Source organism: Balaenoptera borealis (genome assembly GCF_965194805.1).
Source record: "Balaenoptera borealis genome assembly, chromosome: 13".
NCBI lineage: Eukaryota > Metazoa > Chordata > Mammalia > Artiodactyla > Balaenopteridae > Balaenoptera > Balaenoptera borealis.
In genome coordinates, this window is record NC_138870.1 from 37,448,300 (window position 1) to 37,462,449 (window position 14,150).

The following is a 14,150-nucleotide window of genomic DNA, read 5'->3' on the forward strand; positions in this document are numbered from 1 at the left end:
TTCCAAGCTGCAAGCTGGGACTCGAGGCCTGGGTGAAGGACAGAAGGGAGAACGGGGGGCTCCTTTGGCGCCTGGCATGGTGGAAAGGAGATGGATCCACGCCCAGGGCTCTCACCAAAGGAGGACTGTTGTCTGGGCGGAGTCACCTGAGCTGAGTCTTCTGGAGGGAATTGTATTAGCTCTGAATTTCAGTTCATTTCACTGGCTCCCTTTTCTCCAGGGCATGTTCCCCTCAGTTCCTTTGTCATGTGGAAAAGCGGAGAGCGAACGAACGCAGCACCTTGACTTCAGTCTGACCTGAACTCATTTCCTGGAATTGTCACAGAGCAGATGGGACACTTTGAATAGGTTATTTTACCTCTCAGAGCTGAGTTTACATATTCTTAATTTTATAAAACAATGAACACACTTTCATAATATTACTGTGAAGATTAAATAACATAAAATATGTCAAATGTATGAGCACAAAACAGATGCTAAATGACTTGTATCTATTATTAATATTATAGGCATTATAATTATCATGCAGATAGTGAAGGGCTGAAAACATATCAGACAGACTAGTACAAAAGTCTATAGGGATTAAGGTGAACAGAGAGCTATCTGTGATTCATTTACATAGTCAACGTATCATGATTATTACTTTATTTTCTGATTGTTAATGTTATTTTGTAGGTATAGATTTAATTAATTCTACATTTTAAAATTGAAAATATACTGAACAGTGAGCCTGGTACTGTTAGAGTCTCTTTTTTTCTGGTTCTGCAAATAAAATGACAATTAGGGACAGTAGATAGCTGTTCCTACTGTTAGGGATAGCTTCTTATCCTCTACTAAGATTATTTATTTCGTGTGTAGAAAAACAGGATATTTTAAAGGTAAAAGGGACCTTACAGATCATCTACTAAGGTTTCCTCTTTTAACAAATGAAGAAATTGAGATCTGTGAAACTGTGTCTTTTACAGTATTGAATTACTTTCCTCTAAAATTCTATCTGTTCAATAAAAATAGAATCATTTTATTTGTTTAATTCGGTTATCTTTAAATAAGTTAACTTACATCACTTCAATCTAGGTTCTAGCTGGGAAACAAGACTTCTATTATTTGCTACCCCTGCTCTCCTTTTATTACGCCCTTGAAATGATTATTTTGGACAAGTGCTTGCCAGCGTATTTAATTTATAAATGGCATGTTGCTTTAGTAATGGTGTATACCACTTGCCATATTCCACCAGGGTGGATTTACATTATTTTACCCGCACAACCTTCAGTTCCTGCATAATGATGCGTATTCTATGCCCTTCACTCATTCAGTGGGTTAATAGGGTTTTGGTCATTCTGCTTCAAAATACGGAGTGTGGTTGTCCATAATCTCATTTTCAAAATACACAGGCAACATGCAGCACACAAAAAACACAACAGAGTCTCTCTCTCAGTCTCCCTCTCTCTCTCTCTTCCTCTTTTTCCTTTTCTCAACAGTAAAAGGACTCATAAGTCTATTTGGCTCTTAGACTCTTGCACACACTGCATGATAGCCAAGATCTGAAGCAGCAGAACATGCTTGGTTCCTTGTTTTCTGGGCTGTGTCACTTCAGCATATGTTGCTGAGTTGCTCCTCACTGTGTCAAATGCAGCTTGACCAATTGAGAGTTGAGTGCCTGCTCTGTAGTTGACAGTCTATGTGCATCTTAACTGAGTTTTCCAACACAGGGGAAAAGATGCCATAGGCCAAATATAAGTAAAATCTTCAGCTCACTGAAGTGGTTGTGCCTTTGCAAATGGGTGTATTAAGTAAGCATATCATTGAAAATAATGTCCCTCTGAGGGAAGCCTTGTGAGAAGAAATCATTTTGGGGGTCAATGAATTAATTTTAATTGCTTTTTGCCTGATAAGGACATTGATTTGCCATTTGTTTACACAACTGAATCTAATTTGTTTATTTGTCAGTCTTCTCCATCATGATTTATATCCAGTCTATTTTTACACACACACACACACACACACACACACACACACACACTGTGTATGTATGTGTAGTCTTGCAATTAAATCAATCTTACCTGTCCTGTAATATTTTATTCCATGGTGAATAGTTTTCTAAATTAAAAGTTTGAAATTTTCCCTACAGTTTACAGATTCTGGAATGATTTCAAAGCCATGCATGTTAAACCTCTACTTAACGTACAAAGATGTAGAAATAAATTTGAACTCAAAAAAACTCACAACCTGTGATAGACTCATAAAAATCTCTGGTGTGCTCCCAAGAATACTCTTGGGTTCAAAGGAACTTAAGTTTTAAATATTCACAGAGGAAAAAGGTATTAGTTTCTCTGAATGATTCCTATCTTTCAGCATAACCTCACAGTTTCGATGGTGTGCATTAAGTATGTATTTAGTTGTGAAGGAAATTCTCTCACATAAACCCCAAATCTTCTGTGTATGAGCATAGGAGAGCTCTGAAGAGACAATCATCAAGGTAATTAATTAATTTTCTTATATCTGGCTCTGTTCCCAAAATAATTCAGGGTGGCGACATTCTGCAAGTAAGATGTTGCTTCCATCTTAGGGAACTTGGTGTTTTGCTTAATAATAGAGATCATTTTCTTATAAGAGTTAGTAATCATGGGACCAAAGTGACAGGACAGCATTTTTAAAAACTCAGAGAAATAGTCAGAAACCATTAGCTGTCCCTATCATCAGAATTTTTCCTGTAAATGTTTCCGTATTCAGCTCTTAGAACAATGATTTCAAATTCAGCTGTACATTAGAGTGTCCTGAGCTTTTAACCTAAGTGTCCATCAACAGATGAATGGATAAAGAAGATGTGGCACATATATACAATGGAATATTAGCCATAAAAAGAAATGAAATTGAGTTATTTGTAGTGAGGTGGATGGACCTAGAGACTGTCATACAGAGTGAAGTAAGTCAGGAAGAGAAAAACGAATACCGTATGCTAACACATGTATATGAAATCTAAAAAAAAAAAAAAAAAAAACTGTTCTGATGAACCTAGGGGCAGGACAGGAATAAAGACGTAGACATAGAGAATAGACTTGACACGGGGAGGGGAAAGGGTAAACTGGGACGAAGTGAGAGAGTGGCATGGACATATATACACTACCAAATGTCAAATAGATAGCTAGTGGGAAGCAGCCGCATAGTACAGGGAGATCAGCTCCGTGCTTTGTGTCCAACTAGAGGGGTGGGATAGGGAGGGTGGGAGGGAGACACAAGAGGGAGGAGATATGGAGATATATGTATACGTATAGCTGATTCACTTTGTTATACAGCAGAAACTAACACACCATTGTAAAGCAATTATACTCCAATAAAGATGTTAACAAAAAAAAAAAAGAATGTCCTGAGCTTTTTAAAAATGCCTATATCTGAATCTCACTGTCAAGTAATTGAAGTGACTCTGTAAGGGTAGAATCCAGTGAGTCAGGAATGAGCACCATGGCCTCAGAGGGATATATTTATGCTTTATTAAGAGGGTTAATCACAAACAGGGACCAATAGAGTAATAGAAAATACTTGAGCTGGCTTTTAGTTAGAATCTTACGTGGGCATTGTGATAACAAAAAAAAAACCCAGAGGAACCTTTGGGAGTTGATGTGTTTGGAGGCTATAAAAAGTGTTTTCAATGGAGATTTTCTTAAAACAAGAACATTATTTAACATAATGACGGCTCAGAAATTACCAAGGCATGCTTTAAGGTAGAACACACCAGATAAAAAGTTCTTAGTGCCTAGTAGGTCATGGCATTAATTACTGTAGTTTCAGAAACTATATATATAGTTATATATAGAAACTATACATATATATAAACTATTTTTGTATTTTTTATGTTTATATCTCAATTTTTTTCTTAAATTTTCTTTGGAATGTTAATACTAGACCTAGTTACATTTAAAAGAGCAAAGGGAAAAGCATTTTGTTTCAGTTGTGGTTTTTGTTTTTGGATTTAAAAAAGGGGACTTTTTTTATCTTTGGGGCAATGTGTGCTGATGGCAGGAAGGACCAAACTAAAAAGCCTCAAGACATAGAAGGAAGCTTGAGGGTAAAGCATTGAGATTATTACTATGGACCTCTTCTTCCACCAGAGTTTATTTTTCTCTACAAAGCTCACTTTTTTCTCATCCTTAAAGTGTGTTGCTTTTGTTAAAGAGCTGATTCCTTTACATCCTAGCCTGTATTTCCAGGTTTAAAGTCCTGTGCCAGTGAGATAATTAAAACAAAATTTGCGGTTGAAAGCCTTTCCCAATCACAGTGAGTACTGAAATTATATTATTAATCAAGTATACATTTTTAACACAGATCCACTGGTACAGGAGTTCAAACAAACTGTATGTTTGCCCCTCTTAAAATACTATAGGCTGATATCAATGATATATTTCCTTATCACTTTCAAAGGCTTAGATCATAAAGTATGATGGAATATCTTCAAACTTTTGCAAATCTATGTTTAATTTTTTTCTGTGAAAGTTAATAGATAATAGATCAATTTAACTCATTCTTCGGGGCCTCTGTTAAACAAATTTTCTGTTGTTTAAACAAACAATAAGTAAATTTCTTTATTACAAACACATGTTAAAAGAAAACCACCCTTTCAGTAAAATATGAATGAGGTAGTTATTTTAACAGCTATGAAAACTGGAATCAGGTTGTCTGGGTGCATTGGCAGAATTTGTAATGGAGGAAATGAGGCTCCTTTTCGTGTGTGTTGATTTAAACAGTGCAAGCTGCTTCTTTCTAAGCTCTTGTAGTATCTCTCCATTATTAATCACAGCATGGCAATTGACATTCCTGTCAGATCAACTTCAGAGTGCTGGGTGCTGGTCTATGTCACTCCATGTGAGAATACTTTCTGGAATCTACTCTTTAGGTTCCCAGACAAATGCTGAGCACTCTTTTGGAAGCAGCATCCTTCTCCCCCTGAGGGCTTAATCTGTCATTTTTTTCCTAATTTAGTAAAATGCAGCTGCCTTATGGAATAGATTCACTCAGCCACTCACTCACTCACCCGTTCTTTCGATTTTTTTTTTTTTTTCCATCCTCTTACTCTGTTCTCAAAACTGTGTCAGGCGCTAAGGACATAAAAGATGAATAAGACAAAGTCCTTGCCTTCAAGTTATTACAATGTAACACAGGAGAAAGACAAAATCAGCCAACTTGCCATATGCAGGGTACTCCTAATTCAGCCAGGAAAAGCAAAGATGGCATCCAAAGAAGGTCATGAGGATCCTGGCTTCAAATGTCAATGAAAGGAAATGAAATACAGGATGGAGAGAAGTAGCCAACCAATGGGTTACGTTTTCAACTGACTCAGTTTTTATCCAAAGAATAAGCTCATATCATTGATATTTTCTTAAAAATCCTCAATATTATTTTCTATTTCTTCTAAAAATAGTTCATTTCTGGGACTGGCCTATCTTCATTGGGAAAGACTTGACATACTTTTTGATTCATTCAAGTTCTACAAATAAATTTTGATTCTGGTACAGAAATCTAATTTGTCACACAGGGAAAATAATAATTACATTTTGCTTGTGTATTTTTAATAAAAATTATTTAAAAATTCAAATCAAACTATTCCATTTGTCAAAATTCAAGTGAGTTTACAGCAATTAGAATATATTTTAGAGTATTTTTGACAACTCATCCCAAGTGATTTCTGAAAACAGAACTGCTTTTAGAATGAAGTTCCTGTTCTCCACACAGCACTGAAATTGGTAGATATATTACCATGGCATAAAAAAAGCTGAAATTGCATTTCACAGCAATCGCCCTCAGTAAAGCCTTTTCTGCATTGGGGTCATATAGGAGGCTAGTGAACAGCTTTATCTTCCCTTCATTTTTATTTACTTTTCTTGCCTTTCCCCCCCTTTCGTTTCTTAAGACAGACATATATGCATGATAACTAAATGGTGTAAAAAGAACATTTTACTGAAAAGAAAGTTAAGTGCTTTTAATTTGAGAATTGATTTTAGTAGTATTAAGCTGTAAAGAGAATGTCATAGGAAGAAATTTTATGTCTTCTAGTTCTTTTGAAAATTCTGTGCAGAACCATAATCACTGGAAAAAGCATGAAATTATAATTAATCTGACCAGCATACTTATAATATATAACTTTTTATTAGTATTAAAAATAATAAAATCAGCAGACCCAAAGTAAATGGATATACAGTGCTGTTTTTATTATTATTTCCAAAGGCTGAGGTAACTAAAGTTTCATGCATGATGTTGTAAAAATTAAATGATGCACAATAATTTGAAAAATGAGTTTTTCTTATACAAGTTGGCCTTTTCAGCTCTATATTTTTGTTTAGAAGTCTATATCTTTTGGTTGATATTGCTTTAGAATGATCAAGTTTCTGTTTGAATTTAGTAATGAGATAGTGTTTTGAACTTCTCAAAATGAAAGTCTAAGACATAAAAAGATTTAATTCTGTTTGATTTGACACTTCCTTTCCATTGGCTATTTGGAAATTACATAGACTCTACCTGGTTATTCCATTTGAGACATGTGGCATTACCCATGATCACCCAATCTGTATTTACCTTGAATCAGACATGATCAGATATGTATGGAGAGCCCTAGGGGACTGGCTTGCCAAGAGTTCATTTGCATGATGGATTGAGGAGGATTTGGGGAAATAATCCATCCTATAGGAATAGAGAAGCTTAATAGAGTAGGCTATATATAGCACCAGAAGAATGGAGTGCATAGAACAGAAAGAATGACTGCAACAGGAGGCCGGATCAGCCTGATTGATACCTGACCCCAAGAAGAAGTAGAACTGGAAACATCTTCAACAGTCATTGGTTGGAGGCAAAACCAGTAATTCTAGCAGTGGAGGCAGACAGTTTCACAAAGGCTAATCAGAATCCTCAGTGTCTTTCCAGTATTTTCCTAGCAAGTTCATGAATAATATCTTTTGTGGTCAATATCTTTTGTGAGTCAGAAAAAAATAATGGAAAATGCAGATGCTACTTGGTAAAAGCAAGAACCAAGTTCATGTGCAATTGTGAGACCCATTGGTCAACTTCCTGGTACTAGTGTATGTGTGGCAGTGTGGGGGGAGGTGATGAGGCAATTTTTTAAGAATAAGAGGTCTTGAAATGCCTTAACTTCCTTTTCCTCTGGAGGTGTCTTGGGGAAGACAAATGAGTAAGATGTGATAAGAAAAAGAAGGACAGATTACAAGATTATATGTAAAGCAGATAAAGGAAAAGAACTGCACTTGTCAAACAACAACAAAATGAAACCCAAATTAAAATTATAAAGGCGCAAAGTGTAGTTAAATTAAGCTCCTTTCATCCATTTCACATTTATAGTATTGTCTTCTGAATGAGTCTGCGGAGTCAGCAGAATCCTAGGAAGAAATAACAGAATTAACAGAATAAGGGGGATCACAATAGTGCCTCACTAGGTATTCAGCTGAATTCCTATAAACTATTTTCTTCCGTTTATTATATTTGGAATATTTTTTCCAGTTTCTTTCCAGCTTTGACTTCTTCTCCAAGCTGCAGACCCACATTCCACTTGTCTTCTGGACACTGCCACTTGAATATCCCACAGGAGTCTCATACTTAACAGTCAGAACTTGTTTTATGACCTTACCATTCTCCACCAAATTGCTCTGCCTCCTATACTTTGTGGTTGTTGTTAATTATGTCACCATCTATTCAGTCTCTCAAGTAAGGAAAATAGATTTGCCTTTTGCTTCTCCCACACCTTTGGTTCTCATATCCAATATATTGACATCAGTGCCATCATTAATTTCTCAAACCTCACTCCTGCCCTCCTAGCACTGGCCTCATCAAGTCTTCCATAGACTTTTACAGTAACTTCTTATCACAAGACTCTCCCCACTCTAGTCATTAATCTACCTACATTATTACTATAGTCATCTTCCTAAGGACAGTTCTGATCATGTCATTCACCAGCGCCAGAATCTCTTGTTGGCCCCATTGCATGTTGCATAAAGTCCAATCATGGAAGCATTGGAAATAAAACCCTCAGGCCTGGCCTCTCAGTCTCATTCCTACCACTCAGATTCAACCATACCGAACTTCTCACCCTTTCCTGCACAAACCTGGCCCATTCACAACTATTTTATGCTCTTTTGCTTCAGCTGGCAAAATCTTAGCCATCTTAGTCATCTTTTCAACAGGAGGACAAAAATCACCTTCTCTGGGAAGCCTTTTTGAATGCTCTCAGGCAGGATGAATTTCTTCCCCCCTCTCTGTCCTTTGACACTTTACTTCCTACCTGCAACATAGCACTTACCATGTTTATGATGATTTCCCTATCTTGGTGTCTGCGCCCATTAGACTGTGAGATCCTGTAGGACAGAGAAGTATCAAAAATTCTCTGTGTCCCCAGAGCCTCACAGGGAGCCTACACAATGGCTAGAGTAAGTGTTGACTATATGAATGAATAAAAAAGCATAGTGAAACGACTAAGTCAGAGGATGGACACTTAGTGTGGCTTCAGAAAGCAGAACAACAGGAAGGCAGGATCTGGCTAAATGCAGAGTAGAACATTCTAAGTGTCAGAGTTTTTTTTAGGCAGTAAACGCGTCCCTTCTCTAGAAGTGCTCGGAAGTGGTTGACCACTTATGAGTGGTTGGCTAAGCGATTTGTGCATAAAGTAAGGGGTGGCCATACTATATGCCTCTAATTCAGTTCAGGAGTTGTGTTATTCTTCATTAGTACACAGTCCTCAGATCATCTGACGATTTCGAGTAATCAGTAATAGCTGAATTTTAACCCTAGCTCTGGAAGCTTATTTCCCATAAATAACTGGGAATGTATTCAGTTGGAACTCAGCAGAGTGGTATATCAAGCAAACACAAATGACACATTGTAATTTTTAGAGGATTGTACATAAAAACCGAAGTATCCTGTTTTTAACCTTGAGAGGAAGTGGGAGTTTGCCTTTTGGTACTCTCAGTGCAGGGAGCAACTTCCTCCCACTCTTGTCTTCTAGTTTGGCATTAAGGGACATTGCCCAGCCAGAACTTGGATTGAGTCCAACCCTGTCTCCTTGTGCTAAATTGTAGGTCTAATATCTCTGTGGTTTTATAATAATATAAATAATTATAATGCATTGTTTTTATATAGCACCTTTCTCTAAGGAACATAAAGTGTTGCATGGACGTTATCTCATTAAATCTCACAGCGCACTGGGGACATTGAGAGAACGCAGGTGATATTGTATCCCCTTTGAACCCAGAGTTGAAAAGGAATTGCTTCAACCAAAAGTAAATAAAAACAAGATTGAATAAAAGCAAGATTTATAAGACAATATAAGGTTAGAGTTTAAAGAAAGAAATTGTTGGAATTAAAGAGAGATTTAAAAAAAGAAAGGAATTGCTCTGAAAAATGTGAAAGTGTCTAGAGTGTGTTTATAAATATTTGTAGCTACAAAATTAAAATAATATATGAACACTTTAGAAATTTGAAAAGCAAGGGCTTTTTAAACCATCAGTAATTTTACTGCAATACAGAACAAATTTGGTATATTATCTTCATATCTTTTGCTAGCTTTTTGTTTGGTTTGTTTTTTAATACTGTGTATATGCAAGATTACTCTTAGAATTATAGTGTATATTCAATTTTATATTATGTACTTTTAACTTAACAATATATCATAAAGTTTGCATAGTTTTAATTCTGAGAAGCTTGTATAATTTTCCATGGAATGATATACCATAATACGTTTCACTCTTCTATCATAAGATTGTTTCCACTTTTTCACTTTATTGAGTAACAATAAATTGAAACTCTATCTTTATTCATAAGGATTTTTATATTTTAAGTTATTTCCTTAGCAGAAAGATTTCCACATGTAGAATTATCAGATTAATATGGATGTATAAGTATGTTAAAACAAGTCTATATAAACATACTCCAAAATTAACAAATAAGTCAGAAAAAGAAATAGTAAGAAAATAAAACTATCTAAAGATTTACTATGTTCATAAGTTGGCAAAGCAGCCACTTTAAAAGTGGAAAAGTAAGGAATATTTGTCTATGCACAAACAAGTGTTTTGATTTTATTTTCCACCATGTCTATATTTAATTACTTTGATAGTGTGAAACCAGATAGAAAAGAGAAAGATGACTCTCATAGAAAACACAGATTTGTACCAGATGTAGGAAAGTAGATTTACTTGGATAGAACAGATAATTTCTCTGCCATTTTAATTTACATGGCCAAATGTTCCCTGAAAATAATTAGGTATGTGTGCATATACCAATACATGAAGTCCCATTTCAAGGAGGTAAATAAGATTGTAGTTTTCTTATTAATTATAGAAGCATTGGGGGAAATGGTATGCACATAGCTGTTTTCAGTGGTGAGCTGTTATATGGTAATCTGATTTATGCCATAGTCGTTTACCAAAGTAATTACCTCAAGACTGAATCAGGAGGGAATAGAAAATATGAACAGACCAATTGCCAATAATGAAAATGAATCATTAATTAAAAAAAAAAAACAAAACCTCCCAACAAACAGAAGTCCAGGGCCAGACATTTACAGGTTAGTTCTTCCAAACATTTAGAGAAGAGTCAAACTATTCCGAAAAAATTGTAGAGGAAAGAACACCTCTGAACTCTTTCTACAAGGCCAACATCACTCTGATAATAAAACCAGACAAAGATATCATAAAAAAAGAAAATTATGGGCCAATATCACTGATGAACATAGATACAGAAATCCTCAACAAAATATTAGCAAACCGAATCCAACAATACATTAAAAGGATCATACACTGTGATCAAGTGGGATTTATCCCAGGGATGCAAGGATTTTTCAATATCAACAAATCAATCAATGTGATACACTACCTTAACAAATTAAAGAATAAAAATCATATGATCATCTCAATAGATGCAGAAAAGCATTTAACAAAATTCAACATTTATTTATGATAAATCCTCTAAACAAAGTGTTATAGAGGGAACATACCTTAGCATAATAAAATCCATATATGACAATCTTACAGCTAACATCATAGTCAATGGTGAAAAGCTGAAAGCAGTTCCTGAAGATCAGGAACAAGCTGAAAATGCCCACTCTTGCCACTTTTTATCCAACATAGTATTGGAAGTCCTAGCCACAGCAATGAGACAAGAAAAATAAATAAAAGTAATCAAAATTGGAAAAGAAGTGAAAGTGTCACTGTTTGCAGGCGACATGATACTACACATAGAAAATCCTAAAGACACCAGTAAAAAACTATTAGAACTCACCAATGAATTTGGTAAAACTGCAGGATATAAAATTAATATACAAAAATCTGTTGCATTTCTATACACTAAAAATGAACTATCAGAAAGAGAAATTAAGAAAGTCCCATTCACAATTGCGTCAAAAGGAATAAAATTCCTGGGAATAAATCTAACTAAGGAGGTAAAAGATCTGTACTTGGAAAACTGATGAAAGATATTGAAAGTGACACAAACAGATGGAAAGATACACTGTGCTTATGGATTGGGAGAATTAATATTGTTAAAATTACCATACTACCCAAGACAATCCACAGAGTAAATGCAATCCCTATCAAAATACCAATGAACTTTTCACAGAACTAGAACAAATTAGTTTAAGACCTCGAATAGCCAAAACAAGCTTGAGAAAGAAGAACAAAGCTGGGGGCTTCTCTGGTGGCACAGTGGTTGAGAATCTGCCTGCCAATGCAGGGGACACGGGTTCGAGCCCTGGTCTGGGAAGATCCCACATGCCACGGAGCAACTAGGCCCATGAGCCACAATTACTGAGCCTGCGTGTCTGGAGCCTGTGCTCCGCAACGAGAGGCCGCGATGGTGAGAGGCCCGCGCACCACGATGAAGAGTGGCCCCCACTTGCCACAACTAGAGAAAGCCCTCGCACAGAAACGAAGACCCAACACCGCCAAAAATAAATAAATAAATTGATTAATTAATTAAAAAAAAAAAAGAACAAAGCTGGAAGAAGAACAAAGAGCATTCCCTGATTTCAAACTACAGTACAAAGCTACAGTAGTGAAAACAGTATGTTACTGGCAGGAAAACAGACATACAGATCAATGGAATAGAATAGACAACCCAGAAATGAATTCACACTTATATGGGCAATTAGTCTATGACAAAGTATGATTTCACTTATACGCAGAATCTAAAAACAAAACAAATGAACAAGCATAACTTACAGAAGCAGAGTCATAGATACAGAGAACACATGGGATGATGACTAGACTTATGGTGATCATTTTGAAATGTATAGAAATATGGACGCACTATGTTGTCTGCCAGGAACTAACATAGTTTTGTAGGTCAACTACACTTCAAAAACAAACAAACAAACATAGAAAAAGAGATCAGATTTGTGGCTAGCAAAGGTGGGGGATGAGGAGGAATTAGATGAAGGCAGTTAAAAGGTACAAACTTCAGTTACAAGAAAAATACATACTAGGGATGCAGTGTACAACATGATAAAGATAATTAATACTGCTGTACATTATATATGAAATTTGTTAAGAGAGTAAATCCTAGAGTTCTCTTCACAAGGAAAAAGATTTTCTATTTCTTTATTGTTGAATCTATATGAGGTGTTGGATGTTCACTAAATTTGTGGTAATCAAATCATGACATATGTAAATCAAATCATTATGTTGTATACCTTAAACTTATGCAGTGCTATATGTCAATTATATCTTAATAAAACTGGGGGAAAAAGTGGACTTGTGAATGATGATCCTTAGATAACCTAAAGTTAGATAAACCAAAATTATTCACTGGGAAAAGTTCATTTGGTCTGTGTTTAAAACCAGTAACTCCTCAAATTATAGCAAAGGTGAGCAATTTATATGGCTCCATCCTATTCCTACAGCATGGTGATGATCTACACACTCTCAATAGCCTGTGGTTACTGTGAAAATGGAAGATAGGAAATGATTGGTTAATTCACTTGTTCTCTCAATGTTTGAATAGAAACTCCTACTGGGGACCTGTTTAATGTCTCTGTTATTATGTTTCCATATTTTCCTGCAAGTACTGTTTAACTTGTTTACTTCTTCTCTAGGGAATGAGTTTCTTGAATTTTGATTTATATCTTTGGTATCCACAGCCTTGTACAGTTTCTGGCATACTGTAAGCACCTTGTAAATATTGATGAATAATTAAACCATGAATGGTTTTTACTTCCTACTATGTGTTTAGCATTATGCTGAGGACTGAGAGAAACATAAAGAAGTGTACCTTCAAGAAGCATATAATCAACACATAAATATGAAAAGTTAATGAACGTCATGCAGTAGTATATCATGTAGCTATAACAGAAGATTCTTTGGTGCCAGCACTGAAGAAAATAGCCAAGAGTTACATATACCAAAGACTGTGACATTGCGACGGTTAAGTGAGTGACGGATGGGCATGGCCATGCAAGTTAACCCAGAAGTATCAAGGTCTATTTCCATCATTATGTTATTCATGTCTAAATTACCCACTAGACTATAAGAGCCAAGAAATCATAGTGCACATAGGCTTTTGTTCACCATTGTATCGCTAGGACCAAGCAGAGTAACTGGCATAAAGTAGAGAATTGAGCACTTGCTTTGCACAATATTCTCTGTTTTTGGTGTGGCTGGATCAGTCCCATCCTCAGTTCTCAGATCAGGTATCACCTCTTCCAAGATGCCTTCCTGAGTGGCCTCTTTGTTATTCTCTTTCTCAGTCTTCAGTTTATTTCCTTCAAAGCACTTATTACTTCTTATTTCATTTAATTGACACTAAGTCTTTCATCTTTTGCTCCCTCTAGACTTAAGCTACTTGAGAGCAGGGACTCTGTTGGTTTGTTTTGGTCCCTGTTGCATCCATAGCATATATCACAGTACCTGGTACCTTTCACTGGAGAGGTTTTATCCACCAAAAGATCTTCTCTAACCCTATCTAAAGTAGCTTCTGCTAATCAATCACCCTGACTTATTTTCTCTTTAGCACTAATCATTTTCTGAAATTATTCTGTTTGTGTGTTTATGCTACATTCAAACTGTAAACCCCATGAAGGCAGAGCCTAGAACCAGATCTACCTGGTTCCTTACTGTATTGACAATGCGGAGAAAAGGGGCTGACACAACCAATTGCCGTGTGTACAA

The 14,150-nt window shown here is 35.9% G+C and overlaps 1 protein-coding gene across 12 annotated transcripts in view; it reads left to right on the forward strand.

Moving 5' to 3' along the window:
- Positions 1 to 14,150, forward strand: part of TMEM117 (transmembrane protein 117) — a 536,620-nt gene that overhangs the window by 487,929 nt on the left and 34,541 nt on the right. Inside the window, exon 7 of one of the 12 annotated variants that reach the window (XM_082349440.1) lies at positions 7,501 to 9,124. The exons of 8 other annotated variants lie outside the window; for them this stretch is intronic. In XM_082349440.1, coding sequence (XP_082205566.1) covers positions 7,501 to 7,815 — 315 coding nt within the window. In that variant the 3' untranslated portion in view covers positions 7,816 to 9,124. 3 more of the 12 variants (XM_082349429.1, XM_082349430.1, XM_082349433.1) reach the window with 3 other exon arrangements.